Source organism: Histoplasma capsulatum, genomic scaffold, assembly GCF_000149585.1.
Source record: "Histoplasma capsulatum NAm1 scaffold_5 genomic scaffold, whole genome shotgun sequence".
NCBI lineage: Eukaryota > Fungi > Ascomycota > Eurotiomycetes > Onygenales > Ajellomycetaceae > Histoplasma > Histoplasma mississippiense.
This window is the reverse complement of record NW_001813978.1, coordinates 461,101-476,713: the sequence shown is the minus strand read 5'-3', so window position 1 is coordinate 476,713 and position 15,613 is coordinate 461,101. Positions and strand designations below refer to the sequence as shown.

Genomic DNA, 15,613 nt, shown 5'->3' with positions numbered 1-15,613 from the left:
GATTCCTTTTCACAAATTTATGACTTTCAACCCTAAGAACCCCAACTGGGTTAACAGGGATCGATTCGTCCTCTCGTACGTGCTATGTTGTCCATTTTTCCGCATACCCCGCGCATTCCGCCGCCTGTTGCTTTTTCATCCCTCATTTCAAATACTGCCCCTCCCTTTAATTTTTTTTTTTTTTTTTTTTTTTTTTTTTTTTTTTTTTTTAAGCAGGACAGCAAATCCTTGACCGGGAAGACTGTGGTTGAAATTTGTTGAAGGGGGCCCAAAGTCCCTCGATTGCTCTGGAGCCCCTAACAAATTCGTTCCCAAATTCGTTCCAAGTATTACGTCATTGCGCGTTCCCTGTTATCGGGAAGGTGGAGCTAAATAAATCTTTTGAAAACATTTTGTGGATAGGAACGGACATGGTTGTATGCTCCAATATGCTTTACTCCACCTGTTTGGATATGCTGTCTCGTTGGAAGACTTAAAAGCCTTCCGGGTTAGTGGCCTGCCTTGAATCGCCCGACGATTACTGCCCCTTATATATATTTCCGTTATTGACATTCCGTAGACAATCGATAGCATTACCCCTGGCCATCCCGAAGCCCATGATACACCCGGTGTTGAAGTAACAACTGGACCGTTAGGTCAAGGTTTCGCCAATGCTGTTGGCCTTGCCATTGCCCAAGCCCATACTAGTGCCGTGTTCAACAAGCCTGGCTTCGACCTCATCAACAATTACACCTACTGTATCTTCGGCGATGGATGTGCGATGGAGGGTGTTGCCAGTGAGGCAGCCAGTGCTGCTGGTCATCTTCAGCTAGGCGGCTTGATTTGTTTGTATGATGACAACCATATCTCTATCGGTGAGTACTCGTGCTCTTTTCTCCTCTCTTCTCAGGCATTGGAATCAAAGCAGAACATTTTTGGACTTACCCTGGGATGAATGATAATAGATGGCGATACCAACGTCGCATTCACTGAGGACGTCATGAAGAGATTTGAGGCATATGGATGGCACACAATTCATGTTGAGGATGGTAACCATGACCTCGCCGGCATTGAGGCTGCTATCCAGAAGGCGAAGGAGGTAAAGGATAAGCCAACCGTCATCAAAGTCACGACAACCATCGGTTTTGGCTCAAAGCTCCAGGGAACCGGTGGAGTCCACGGAAGCGCCCTGAAACCCGATGACTCCAGGGGAGTAAAGCAGCTCTTCGGGTTCGATCCTGAACAAAGCTTTGTCGTACCCCAGCAGGTCTATGACCTTTATCGGAAGAAGGCCACCGAGGGCGCTGCCAGGGAGCAGGAATGGAATGCTCTTCTTCAACAATATGCATCCAAGTACCCTGCCGAACATGCTGATTTGGTCCGTCGGCTTTCTGGGAAACTTGCTGAAGGTTGGGAGAAGAACCTTCCTAGATACTCCCCAAGCGATGCTGCAGTTGCAACCCGCAAGTTGTCTGAAACTGTGCTCGAAAAGATCCACAATGTTATCCCCGAGCTTTTGTCTGGATCGGCCGACTTGACTGGCTCAAACAACACCAGATGGAAGCACGCTGTTGACTTCCAGCCACCAAGCACTGGCCTCGGTGATTGGTCCGGCCGCTACCTCCGCTATGGTGTGCGAGAACATGGAATGGCCGGTATCATGAACGGCATTGCTGCTTACGGGACCCTCATCCCCGCTGGAGGTACTTTCCTCAACTTCGTATCTTATGCCGCCGGTTCCGTTCGCCTATCTGCACTTTCGCAAGTCCGCACAATCTATATCGCAACCCACGACTCCATTGGTCTTGGTGAAGATGGCCCCACTCATCAGCCCATCGAGACCCTTGCCCACTTCCGTGCCTTGCCAAACGTCATGGTCTGGCGCCCAGCCGATGGTAACGAGACAAGTGCCGCTTACTACTCTGCTTTGACATCGCGACATACCCCTTCCATCTTGGCCCTGACCCGCCAGAACTTGCCACAGCTCGAAAGCTCCACCATCGAGAAAGCCATCCGTGGTGGATACGTTGCTCTTGAGACGCCAAACGCCGACATCACCCTTATCAGTACTGGTTCGGAAGTCAGCCTCTGCATTGACGCGGCCAAGTACCTCAAGGAGAAACATAATATTGTCGCCCGCGTTGCCTCCATGCCCTGCTTCGAGGTCTTTGATGTCCAGGATAAGGCATACAGACTTTCCGTCATCCCAGACGGCATCCCTGTCATGTCCGTTGAGGTCCTGAGCACCCTTGGCTGGGAGCGATATTCACACGAACAGTTCGGTCTTAACCGCTTCGGTGCTTCTGGTCCTTACAAGGATGTGTACAAGGTGAGTTCAAGAAAGAAGGGGAAAAAAATTACCGTTGCAATCCAAGAGAACCACAAACAACACCCTAACCCCCCCACCTCCATCCATACACCTCACTTCCCACCAAACAAAACAAAAAGATCTTAGAGTTTCTCTTCATTAGTTTTAAAATGTTTAGGCGAAAAATACTGATCTATCTGCTTACTCTTTTTTTTTTTTTTAGAAATTCGAATTTACCCCTGAAGGTATCAGCAAGCGCGCCGTCGCCACCATCGACTTCTACAAGGGTGCCTGCGTCCGCTCTCCTCTCAACCGTGCCTTCCAGCAAATCATCTAAACACGCTTATACAGACTCTGAGTTCTCTTCAGAAGATTAAACTCTCATTTCCGAGGTGTCATGAGCTTTTTAAAAATGAAGGAAATGAATGTAAAAGGGAAAAGGAAAGAAGCCGTAAGAACGCACGTCGAGAACGAAAGATGAGAAAGGGAATTCTCTTTCTCTCTCTCCTTTTTTTTTACTTTTCGTTTTTTCCTCCCACCGAGGTAGCTTTCCATTTACTCCCTTTTGCTCGGGCATTCCCTCCTGGTATTCAACCCCCTCCCACAAAAACTTTTCATTCCCAGTTTTCACGTTTCCTTTCTTTCCTGGTTTTTTTTTTTAATTTACGGAATCGCATAGATCTATCCCGCCTCGGCTCTTACATGATATAAAAATGAGAAATACAAAATTGCTCCATTTTCTTATTCTTATTACGACGCGCCGCATTCCGAATATATAATTTTGGGCATGAGAAGTTGGGAAGGGAACTGTATGCCCCTGCAGGTCTTATCATACCGGGCTTACTTTTGACATGGCGAGCCTCTCCTGTCGCCGTAGGAGATAAAAATATGATTGCAGAGGACACTGTAGCTAGTTGGTGGTTGGTTGATTGTTCTACCTCTTGCTCCTCTCCAAAAACGAAAAACAAAACAGTCAAGAAATAGATCAATGTATAAATCAATCGAACATGGAAGCAAAGGGGAAATAGATTCATAACCCCGCCGATTTGCCTGAGAGGGTCACGCTATCTGCTATCTGCTATCTTTAAAAATACCTTATTCGTCTAAGCTTAAACTATCAGAACAAGCGAGAGAGTTAAGATGTAATCCGATCCCCAGCCCTTTCGTCTAGGCTACTTCGTTTATTCATTAGTTTTGTTTGCTAGCTGATGGTTTGTTTTTGGTTGGTGTTTTTATTTTTATTTTTATTTTATTTTTATTTTTGTTTATTTATTTTTCCCCATACATCCTTCTTTTTTGCATATCATTTCCCTCCTCATACGACAGGACAGGCAGGTAGGTAGGTATATAAAATGTTGTCCTAAGACAACTCATCCGCTTCCCCCTTCCTCAATCAATTCCTTTTCAAGTCCCTCTCACCCACTCACTTTTGCCCATTAATTGAACTGCCTTACCCCTCAATGGAAAGAGGCAATACATATCAGAAGAAGAAGAAGAAGAAGAAGAAGAAGAAGAAGAAGAAAAAATCTCAACTGCGCCCTTGTTTCTCCCCGCACCCCCTTCTACATATCCAACGCCTTCCGGGCGAAATTCGGCAGAACAAAGCTCGCGCGGTGAATCTCCTTATTATAATACCGGCACAATTTCTCCTCCTCCGCACGCGTCCAGCTGCGCACAGGCTCGCGCACGTCCCTGCTCGCGTCCTTGCAGCAGACCATGAACCCGATCTGGCCCGAGGGGTAGGTGGGGATCGTCGTGTAGGCGTACTCCACCACGGGGAAGATCTCGCGGATGTTTCGCTTCAAATCTGTGATGAGAGAGAGGTGCAGCCATTGGTTTTCGGCTGTTGGGGGTTAAAAGAGGAGTGAAGGAGGGGGGAAGGGGGCGTGGGGTTAGCACTTCTGTTTCAGCAAGTTTGGGGTGGAGGTGATTTTCTCGCCTTGGTGAGGGAGGGGGTGAGGTGGTGTGATGGGGGGGTGGGAGGGTGTGGAAAGGGTGTATATATATGTTTATATCTATATATACCCTATTTTAAGGATACAGAACGGTATGTGTACGTTGTTGTGTTTGAATTGTGCATGTGCATTTTCCTTTTATTCTCCTTCTTCTCTGGGGCAGTAATCGCACGTGCAGAAGAACTGGGGAAGGAGATAGACGAACAACCTTGAGTGGTAACGACACCGCCTTCACGCAGGGCGTTGAACAGCAGCTCGAAATAGGGTTTCTGGAACAGGGCCTCTGCTGGTCCTTCTGGGTCCGAACTGTCAGTGATGATGACGTCAAATTCGTTCTTGCGGTCTGCGAGGAACTTGAATCCATCGGCCACGTGCACCTTTACATTAGGGTGCTGGAAGCCGACGCTCATTCCTGGGAGGTATTTTTTGGAGACGCGGATGACGGCCTGTAATTGTTCGACGTGAGATTTATTGTCCTGGCAATCAACATGAGATCCGCTGTCTGCGTACCTCGTCGATGTCGCAGAGGATAGCCTCCTCGACGGTTTCGTGCTTGACAACTTCGCGCAGGACGCCTCCGTCACCTCCACCAATGACGAGTACTTTCTTGGGGTTAGGATGGGAGTTCATCGCGAGATGTGTGATCATCTCTTGGTATCTAGTTTAATTGGCGGGAGTTAATCTGAGAAAGCACATTTTACATAACCCGTGGGAGGGGAGGGGAGGGGAGGGGGGGGGTGGATTGTTGGGGTAAGGGGTTGGGTGCACATATAATCGTCATTACATACGAAAATTCATCACGTTCTGTACATTGGATGACATTGTCCAGCACAAGGACAGTGCCATGGTCGCTGCTCTCGAATACCAGAACATCTTGGTATTTGGATTTTTCATGGTGAAGAATCTGATTGACTTTTAACGTCATCGCCTGGCCTGGCCACATATCGGAAATTTCTGAGAACCAGCCATCTAATTCAATGCAATCAAATTCAAAACTGCGGAGTTAGCATAGAGTATAACGAGAGCCTGTTGTAAGCAGCATTGACGCGGCAAAATTCGTGGCAGGGTGGGAGAGATATCTTCGTCGGGAGGAGGACAGAGCGTACCTTTGATAGTGGGGTGAGTGGGTTCGCTCATTGTGCGTTTCAGCGGGGGAGTAGAAGGACGAAAGACGGCGGCGGAACGAGAGAGAGGCGATGAGGAATAAGAGACGCGGGACGGGAGTGTACACAGGAGCAAAGAGAGGGATCGCTGGCCGCGAGATGGTATACGGAGGAGAATCTGGAGAAGAAAGGCCGAGCAGGAGAGAAGCGGTTCTGGCGCCCAAAACAGAAATTAGGGCTAGGCCTTTTTGAGACCAACCCCGCCATGGATGACAACTTGCGTACGAAAATTACAGCTTCCCGCAGTGTTTTATTGGCGTTTATATGGCGTTTATATGGAACGGGCATGTATTGTAAAATTAGCGTCGAGTGTGTACCGAGAGAGCTTCATCTTAATTTTTAATTCTTGCTGGAACAAGCGCTTTACTTGGACCATGCATGCGGGCCTGAAAATTGAATCTTTAATGGCCCATCGTCAAATTCGATGGGGTGTATATCTAAATGCGAAGGGGAACAGCCCGAGACGCAAATTATGGTCATTTTCTGCCGTCGTTTGCGGGCATTGACTCTGGTATATAACAATCTTGCCTGTTGCTTGTATATCCACTAGTTATGTTTTGTTATCCGTAACATGGTGGAGGCAATACTTTCTTTGTTTCTATCAATTTGGGACGAAATCCCCCAAATGAGCTTCCTGCCAGCAAGCAGCCCAACAACTCTCCGGTCTCAATTGCAACAAATTGGTAGTCTTTTGTCTCTCTTCCCCCTCAAAACGAACAGGTGTATCGTATCGTACGGAACACACATTTCCAAGGGAATAGTGGGGGAATCCGAAGAAGAGAAAGGATGAGGAATCCGCACAGTTCGGAGCTGAAGTTTGCGTCTGCAAGGGCTTGCATTTTACCAACACCACCCCCCCCCCCCCCCCCAAACCCTGATTTCGAATATTCTAATAATTTCTTTAGGAGTCCCGCACTTTCTCCCGTCCTAAACGCCTACGAGTATCTAAGATATGGCGTCAAGTATCACTAGAACTACCTGTTGAGACCTATTTTACTGCCATAAAATTGAGCGGCGCGAGGAGACACCAGAATTCACTGTAATTGTGATGAGGGAACTATATGATTTATTCACTAACCCGTTTCCAAAAGACATGGGAAGTTACAATTGAGTCGCTGCATAATTCTGCCATATTGCTAATTCCAGCATATCCAGCCTTACCATTGGTAGAGGAGGCCCAGACCATTTCACAATCTGCAGTGACCGCTCATATAATTTCATATAATTTTAAGACACTATGGTGGACAATATGATAATAGAGCGCCGCATCTGAATTCAGAAGCGATAGCCAATAGGCTATAAAGTAGATATGAAACGGTGGATAGCATGTGATATAGACTGAATCGCAAAGAGAGAGGATGGAGAATGGAGGGACCAGCTACGGGTGGTTGGGAGGGCAATAATGAAAGTTACCTTGCCTCACCTCTAGGTCTTGATGGTGCGACCCGAGAGACGCGAGTGAAACACAAGGAAAAGCATCTAGGCAACTTTTGAAATAGCCCATGCTCGCCGATGAATCCAACCCGCTCAGCCGGGGAGCATACTCTGAGCGCTGCAGTATCCTCAGCTAGACAACAATGGAATTTCTGACATAACCAAGAGAATTATCACACTGGAGGATATGGTCAGCGACTCAATCAAATACCATATCCAAAATGAACGCCAATGGTGAGAACAGCCTGCAAAGCCTGCAAGCAAATCTGATCTAGGACCCAAGTCGTTCGACGGAGTTGCACTGCATGAAAGTTGGGTGGAAGACATCAAAAGTTTGGCGGCTGGTGTGGTTAGCTTCCAGCGCTAATCGCGCTTGTACTAGGATTGACACCTGATTCGAACAAAACAATCCTTCCGAAATCGTAGATAAGATATAGCTGTTCTGCCCACGGAGTCACACTTGGCGAAACGGTCTCTGCGCCTGTGCGTAGGGAAGCCTTGGCCTTGGCCGTGCAAAATGGTGGAGGTGGAGTTTGTCAGTTGAGGAACTGTATGATTCTGCAATCAAACTAACACGGATTGCGGATAGAGTGTCTGCGCCTCTTGAAGGCTTTTGTCAACCTGCAGCTGTGCTTTGGAGCTGCGACTTTTTGTGGCGGCAGGAGATATACCACTTGGGCGGTGCAGAAGCGGCTCCCGAAAAAAAGTCGGACGTCCGACGTTGCTGACCTACGGCGTTCAATCACCGAAACTGAACGACGATCATGGGCCCTCCAGAAGTTGTTAGTCTCGGTGGTCGTCCACCGATATCTGGGGCCTGGATATCAGCCACCATTGGTCCCAACCATATACATGACTCTTGCTTCCCAAAGATCATATTGGAAATCCCAATGTTGCGGGTAGTCTAATGCAACGTGGATCACCGTAGCTGCCGTGACTTTGTATAGCTAGCTTTCTCTTTAAAATCAACGTCGCTGAAGAGGGAATCTGCATAGTTGACTCCATTAAATCAGGCACGATTCCCAGATTGAGAATCTCAGTGGGCATACACGAATAGGGTAGGCTAGGCTTGCCTTAGCCGCCGGATTCGACCATCAACCACTAATATTCATCACCAACAGATTCGTTTTGAGAATGCCTAGCTAGGTTGATTGAGCCTAGGCGGAAGGTTGGTAACGTCATGAATGGTTTCCCGTGGGTTCGCTTATGAGAAGAGCAAACAAGGATCACAAAATCTCGAAATTTCCCTAACTCTAAACGGTAACATAAGGCTGTTGAAGTTGAGTCGCAGTTGGATTCAAATGGGGAGGATAATCATCCATGGCTGTCTATCTCCAAGCCAGCAGACTGCCAAATGCGACTTAGCATCTGTTCGGTCAACGTCTTCATCAGGAGCATCATGATTGAAGACCAAGCCGTAACATATTATTAAAGAACCTCGGTAAAGTAGGAGGGAGGCCTGACCCAAAGATTGTAAGCCAGCGAGATCATCCCCAAGGGGGGAGGGGAAGGGATCCAAGCCACTTTCAACCTTTTAACTCCTGCAAAGTATAGGAGTTTCAGAACTTGTCTCTTTTCAGGCGCTACTTGCTACATGCCATCCTTACTTACCCCACAGCAAAACGAACATCTGATGTCAAAGCTGGACCTCCCCTCCCGGAATTCGCGATCTCAAAAAGTAATCTTTCCCCTACGGGATTAGTCGGTATTCAATACTAATCAGACTTGACCATAATGCTCGACATTATTATTTTTTGGCACGCATAAATGGCAAATAATCCTTGGGGGCCTTCGATGCTATTTTCGGGATTTGGGGATGGTTGAATCCCCTTTGGAGCTGACGAGAGGACCCCTGCTTGGCTCGGATGGGATGACAGAGAAAAGGGCATGAATAGGACGGCTGGCACCGGTGTTCCACTATTTTCAAAGACAATATCGTCATTTTTCTTTGCGTTTGCCGTTTGGCGGAAGAGGGGAAGTTTGTTCAAGATAGCGCGCAGCCCCTTTTGCGGCTAAAATTTTAGGGCGGATTATGATTTGATCTCCGCTTCATTGATATTTGGTGCCTCCAGGACTTGTTAGTATTACGATGTTCGCCAAACGGACGGCGTAAACGTCCGTTTGAACTTCCCACTCTTGAGATGGATAAAAAAACCCAAGTGGGGAGGTGGCGCCTAGGGAGGGACAGCGCACCTGAAGGTTGTGAAATACAGGAGATCGGTAACGTAATCAACCACCTAACGCTCGTTTCCACCTAACGCTCGCCATTTCGCCACTACTTTGATGGAATCATCTCAATGATATCTCAACAACGCAATTAGATTTTAAGATAAAATATTATATGATGAAAATAAATACATAGAATTACATACAAAAATATATAGCTAATCTTGTAGACGTTTGTTTGGCTTAATAACTCACCCAGAACACAAAATCTTGGGTGGAGGCAGATTCAGCAAGCAGGCAGTCATCAAATCAGTAGAGATTGCAATATCATCAGATCCCTCTGGCGGCGGATCCGTGGGCACACTGACAGAGCTCTGAAAATGTGATTTAGCCACTCTTTGTGAAATCAAGGGTCTGATTTCCCGATTAGGAAGGTGATTTTTGAATTCTTCAATCTTTTCCTTATTCAACTGTGATTGCAGCTGTACAGCAGCTTGTTCTTCTCCCTCTTTTTGTTCTTGAATCTTTCTTGAATCTTTCTTGCATCTTTAAGCTTCTTTTCAATCTGCTGTTGAGCAGCTCTTGCAGTCTTAGCTGTTCATTCTGTTGCATCCACTGCTTCATGATATCTGTCTTCTTCTGCTTCTTAAAAAGAGTGTGTTGCAACTTGGCATCCTCCTTACAAGCCTGCTCATTCTTTTTGACAGCTTCGGAAGCCGTCATTTGCTCGCGGATGTGCTGCATCTTTGCCGGTGAAAAGAACTGTGCCAATGATGGATTTGAAGAATCTAGCAATCCCATGATCCTGCCATGCTTGTGATGTCTCCTTTCTTGATTAAGAGCTTGCTGTAGCTGCCTGTTCTCTATTAAAAGAATCTCTTTATCAAGAACAAGATTTTCACCCACGTGGATCAGTTGATTGAGATCATTAGATATTTGATGATGCTGCTGCTGCTTGACTTGCTTAATCATTTTCTGCATGCCAACAGTAGAAGTAGGCATTCTTGGCCTATATTGCGCATCTGAGAGGGTGCAAGGCCGTATTGCAAGCTTTTTAAGAACCCATTCCGGATCAAATGGATGTAGGCCAGCGGCGGCGAACGTGGATGCAATATTTGAAGATGTAAATGCCTCATGCCATGCAGGATGAAATAGCTGTCAAAAAAACCTCTTTGTAGTGTGTATGAATCCCATTCCAGTTCTCATTCATTCATTCAATTGTTTGAAGTATGATTTGCCCAATGGTCCAAATATTTCAATATCTAGTGGCTGTAATCAGTGTGTAGAGTGGGGAGGTAGGACAGCAAGTAGAATCTGATTTCACTCCACATAATTGATGAATGCTATATTAACATGGAATGAATGATCATCTAATATAAGAAGCCTGTATCTGCGCCTGGCTTTCTTTTTTGTAAGAGGTTCAAAGACCTTCTTTAACCATGTTAATTCATATTCATCATTGCTTCATCCATTTTCTGAAGCAGCAAAGTAAATCTGATTCTTTTCACTATCAAAATTCTTCAGTCAAGTATCTTGCATATCTCTTGATTCTCCTTGATATATGAGAGCAGGTGGGAGAGCAGTTCCATCAGCACAAATTGCAGCAAGTAGTGTAATGAATTCTCAACTGCCATCCTGACTGGCACCTATCACACATCCGGATTTGAGAGCGGTAATCGATACAATACATTTGAGAGTGTGGATGAGTCCTAATAGAAATCCTTTTTCATTGAAGTTGTAAATATTGCCAGGTTCAATATTGTATTGTGTGATCTTTGCTTGCAGCTGTCAGATTAAGAAAGATCAGCAAAATAATCATCAAATCTCATAATACAAGTAAAAAAATAGTAGTAGTAATAAATCTATTACAAGATCAAAATAATGCTTGAAATATGTTGAATTGTCTGCATTCTTGCGTTTTTGGTTTATATTTCACAGGTAAACTGACTTGATTACATTCTTGTGGTGTTGGCAGAACCTTGTCACCCAGTTGACTTCAACAGGCGCTTTTAGGATCTCAACAATGAGATTATGAAGGATTTGAGGTGTACAAGAGAAACCGCAATCTGCCAATTGATTGATATGAAAAAGAAGCTGTTCTTCTTGCGAATTTGAAAGGTTTTTGCAGTGGATAGATATTGCTTCCTTTCTTGACACTTGGAGGTTGTTATAACACCGCGATAATGTATGATGGCTGATTCCATAAAACTAACTAAGTCGCATATTCCCAAAACCACCTTTACGAAAGCAGGAATAATCAACCCTGCATAAGCACCGAGCTTGTGTGGCATTCCAGGGTGAGAGAGATTAGAAAAAGGACATCATCAAGTCATCTTCAATATACTGCCCCCTCCCCACACTTCTTCGTTTCCTGCAGTCTATCATAGTATTCAGGCGGGTATACCATTAAATCGCTAATTATTTTGAACGCTTCCTCACAATGATGTTGCGGACTAGAAGCCGCCAGCATAGGATACGGGACGACATCAAACTTGTCAGGCATTAGAATTTCGCCAATTGTGCCGTCGGTAGCTGATCTCAAAAGATCGAGCTCTGCGGTCAGCTGTTGAATGCGCGTGTTGAGCTGCTGTACTTCTTCTGTTTGCTGGTGGTAGGACTGAAGCAGATTCTGGTGTTTGCTGTGCAGATCTTGCAGTTTGCTTTCGAGACCTTTGAGGTGTCTTTCTTTTCGTTCTCGAAAGGCTCGTTGAGATGCTCTATTTTGGGCGCGACGTCTCTTTGAATTTTGAGAATTAACTAAGCGGCCGAATCTGGAACATGGGGTTGTATTGAATATCAATGCTTACTAGGTGCATGCTGGAGACTTTTTCCTTATCTTTCGATTTACTTCGTCTTCCATCATGTCCATCAAGCGATGTTGAACCAATATATTCTACTGGAATCTTCCCCGCCATAGGATCATAATAAGGCGTTGGAGGGTTGCCAACTGAAAGCATGTCATATGGGCTCTCCGTGTATGTACACATTGGATGAGATATTCCCTAGATTCATCCATCAGCTACAATCCAGACAAATATAAATTTGAGGCAGGCTTACATTGGGAGATGTGGGGCTGGATAGATCCGAAGCACTCTCTGCTACTTCAACTCTGAAAGGAAAATGCGAATCTTCAGGTGAGAAGGGAGGCGAGGCGGCGAACGTGTAGTCCATTGTCAATTGCCAGTGGAAATGAAGAATACGCTCGAAAGAAACGATTCTATAACGAAATTCGATATTTAATTATAAGGGCAATGAACCTTATATCGGGCTGACGGCTACATAAGCACAAACATTTAAAGATGACCATCGAGGATCAAACAACAGAAAAAGATCTTTCCATAATATAAGCGAGATTCTCCATAAAACCTTCCTCACAAATTCTAGATCAATTTTCTTATTAGGATCATGATGCCGAAAATATCGCTGCTCATACCAACACTTGGCCCCAAGCGCTAATGAGTCGAAAAACTACTGCGTACTTCCTCTCAGCGCTTTGACAGGGATATTGTTAGTGGTTATTGGCAAGGACTCGCATCACAGCGCGCACGGCAAACTTTCCCAGATACACCACCGATCTAGTGTTGCACATGGCGAAGTGGACGAGGTATGCAACAATTGGGCGACATAGTTCAAGCGGATGCTATTCGTGGTTGATTGGGATCTTGCCATGTCATGGTCCCCGGCTGCTGAATGTTCTCTCAAGTATATGTTCAGCCTCTACAGATTACAGTGTAGCTCCGTTCGCTACGGAATGGAGTATAGTTGAATAACCCCCCGACTCTCATCTCACACCTGGTCGGCGATGCCTCTCCCCACTCCTCTTGACAAGCTTTCCATCCCATCAACATGCGTTTGGAGAGGCCTTTTCTGTGGCACACGGGAAAGAAAAGAGACCGGGGCGGCCAGCAAGGGATGAACGCATTAAAACTTCATTACTTTGTTAGTTAACGAAGGCATTGATCATCAGGTGGGATCGATTTCGGTCATTTGCTGTACGTCACCCAGTTCGTCCGTGTTCCTTTCGTAACTACTGTTTTAAGTCCATACCTCGTCCTCATAGCCCTCTAGACCATCAGTGAAGTGTCCACAAGTCCTTATTTCAGATAGCAACTTTGTAGGACAGTTGTAGGCGGAAATATCACGCAATTCTGAACAAGCCGTAAGTTTCTATTATAATTTTGAGATGATTTTAGAACTGATAATTACTAATCTTTCAGTTATCACGCCAGAAAGTGATTGAGAGCCAGAGTCAACATTAACGATTAGAGCCGCCGGTGCTGGGATACTTCTTGCAAAGTGTTATCACGATTCAGAAGAGCCATGAGCCACTCTTCCTCACCGAACCGAGGACATTAAAACACGATCAGAAATCGAACGAGAGCTCTCGTTTTCTCCCTGGATAATCGGGCTGGGTTTCGACCACTGCTTTAAAGTCCTTGATAGCTATGAGACGTGAAGCGCGGATAACCCGCTGAATCCTAGCAGGGCAGAAAAACACCAACAGATCTAACCCATATTCTCAGCATATATCGTTTATGTCATGTTCAATACTATATAAACCATGGTAATCAGAATGCATGGAATAAGGGATTTAGTCTTTTAAACTGGTGATCGAATGACTTTCCGCTCTCTTTTGATATGAGAGAGTTAGAGCAGAAATTTGACGGTGAATTCGGCCCCACCAGTCAGCGCGGCGTGGTTCTCAGGAAGATTATTGTCCAGTCAGAAGCCAGATAACGAGATGTGGGTGTAACCACGAGCAAAGCGAACCGTGGAGTTGCATAATAATAAATGGACTCGGGTCTTAGATGGTGGATTCTGAACACGGCTTCAAATTTTATGCTCCTGATTCATGAATCATGAAATCATTCATGATAAACGGTGATTGGCATATATTGTTTCTTGGCGTAGGGCTGACTGACTCTTGGATGTAGCTCCAAGTCCCACGAAGCATGACCGTTCTATCCAGCGATGACCGAACATCTGATAAATAGCATCGGCGTTGCGGAGACTGGGAATCCCTCCACCCTGATTTCCCGACAACCGTTCTTGCGGCTCGTGGGGCCTGGTTGAGCCACTCCAAACGTTCACAGAAGAGTAGCAGGTGTTGCACCGCGGAAAGAATCTGGCAAGAGGAAAAATGCATCAGCGTTGGGCAGAAAAGGGAACTCGAAAACCTCACAGCATTGTTCCAGGGTCCAATTTCCCTTTCCAGCAGATGGATGTAAGAAGCGAGTTAGTCAATGAACTACAAAATGGTTCGTGATGCTGTAAGCAACTCAATAATTTAGTCAGCCATTCTGGACCTGAGAAGCAACCAATTACGCACACGATTAGGGCAAGGTCTCACATCGATACATCCCCAGAATACGACAGCGGGACCGAAAAGCACGAGATAATTAACTGTCAATCCATTACTCCGTAATCAAGGATATGCTGAATGCGCTGAAGCACACAGGATTGTGATCGGTATTTCAATTGGTCGTTCTGCGATTGATGGACTGTTTGGTGGACCCTTTTGGTCTCCCGAAGGGCCGAGCTTAACAACGAGAATTGATTGGTACGTGCGTAACTTCGACGGGTCATTTTGACGAAACGCTCTTGCGGAAACTGGGCCCCTGTTGAGGTCTACCGCCAAAAAGGTCTCCAGGCTCTGCCGCTGATTGATGGTCTGACGGGGTTCAAACCAAATAATACGAGCATACTTAGTGCTGGAATAGTTGGCGCTTTTAGGTGGAGAACAAGAGAGAGTCTCGGACAGACACGCCACCATCGCTGCCTGACAGCGAGCTTTCGCCGATCGTCCAACTTCCATGGTTTGGGGGTTGAGTGGGGGGGAGTGGGGGGGGGGGGAGGGGGGAAGAAGAAACCTGAGTGAAGCCTTACCTTTTCTCTCAATCCTTTGAAGGGTGGTGCAATAATACTTGTTGCTCAACCTTCTGCTAGGTGCTCAAAATCCTTTCTGGGGCTTCTCTGTGCGATGTCGCTAACCGTTCGGAAAGGAAAGAAAATAGGCACTCCACACTGGCAACAAAGGGGATTAGGAGGCGGTGTTATCTCTGAATAACCACGAGCTAAACTCCATTCTTGGAACTGCTATCTGTTTGGCATGTCGTGTTGGTCTTCAGGAACCTTGATTTCGTCGATATTGCCGTCATGTGGCTGGTATTCCTTCTGCCCCGTGTGAAGTTCAATGAACATTTCTGGTATGAAGACCACCAGTTAGGCATGAAAAATTGTGAACTTAAGGCCCTATGAATAGGGGAATTGTCCTTTTAGTCTAGTGGTAAAAGTCCAATTCTACACTATGTGTTTTGATATGAATGCTGGATCCTTTGGACAAGCTAGTGATTAGCCATGTACAGTACTATCCTCAAAGAAAATAAAGAAAGTACAAAGTCTCAACAGGGTTGAAATCCTGAATGTAAGCCTATGCCGTAGAAAAGAGAGAAAATCTATTCAGCATCAAACCCTTAGATCCAGTCAATTTCATGAACTCTGGACCTTGTTTGTGAGCCACTGATTCTGGAATCATTTTCCCTACTACCCTTGGTCTGCGCGCTGATATGAAACAAGATCGAATTCCAGCGAGTACATTTCTTTCAATC

The 15,613-nt window shown here is 45.8% G+C and overlaps 5 protein-coding genes across 5 annotated transcripts in view; 1 reads left to right on the top strand and 4 right to left on the bottom strand.

Moving 5' to 3' along the window:
- Positions 1 to 2,624, top strand: part of HCAG_05000 (transketolase 1) — a gene marked incomplete at both ends in the record, with an annotated part of 2,990 nt that extends 366 nt beyond the window's left edge. Inside the window, 5 exons of the mRNA XM_001539483.1 lie at positions 38 to 75; positions 403 to 487; positions 560 to 854; positions 945 to 2,308; positions 2,511 to 2,624. Of these exons, the coding sequence (XP_001539533.1) occupies positions 38 to 75; positions 403 to 487; positions 560 to 854; positions 945 to 2,308; positions 2,511 to 2,624 (1,896 nt within the window). The remainder of the gene's footprint in view (positions 1 to 37; positions 76 to 402; positions 488 to 559; positions 855 to 944; positions 2,309 to 2,510) is intronic.
- A 1,225-nt stretch (positions 2,625 to 3,849) lies between these two features.
- On the bottom strand, positions 3,850 to 5,379 carry HCAG_04999 (spermidine synthase; the record flags this gene model as incomplete). The annotated part of the gene is made up of 5 exons (XM_001539482.1): positions 3,850 to 4,130; positions 4,451 to 4,688; positions 4,753 to 4,900; positions 5,031 to 5,211; positions 5,349 to 5,379. 5 exons carry the CDS (start codon positions 5,377 to 5,379, stop codon positions 3,850 to 3,852), a joined length of 879 nt encoding a protein of 292 aa, XP_001539532.1.
- A 4,088-nt stretch (positions 5,380 to 9,467) lies between these two features.
- HCAG_04998 (predicted protein) lies at positions 9,468 to 10,007 on the bottom strand (the record flags this gene model as incomplete). Its single annotated transcript, XM_001539481.1, has 1 exon — positions 9,468 to 10,007. The coding sequence occupies one exon, from the start codon at positions 10,005 to 10,007 to the stop codon at positions 9,468 to 9,470; it is 540 nt and encodes a 179-aa protein (XP_001539531.1).
- A 2,919-nt stretch (positions 10,008 to 12,926) lies between these two features.
- HCAG_04997 (predicted protein) lies at positions 12,927 to 13,327 on the bottom strand (the record flags this gene model as incomplete). Its single annotated transcript, XM_001539480.1, has 3 exons — positions 12,927 to 12,932; positions 13,053 to 13,172; positions 13,292 to 13,327. 3 exons carry the CDS (start codon positions 13,325 to 13,327, stop codon positions 12,927 to 12,929), a joined length of 162 nt encoding a protein of 53 aa, XP_001539530.1.
- A 1,103-nt stretch (positions 13,328 to 14,430) lies between these two features.
- On the bottom strand, positions 14,431 to 14,820 carry HCAG_04996 (predicted protein; the record flags this gene model as incomplete). Its single annotated transcript, XM_001539479.1, has 1 exon — positions 14,431 to 14,820. The coding sequence occupies one exon, from the start codon at positions 14,818 to 14,820 to the stop codon at positions 14,431 to 14,433; it is 390 nt and encodes a 129-aa protein (XP_001539529.1).
- Positions 14,821 to 15,613: the final 793 nt, after the last annotated feature.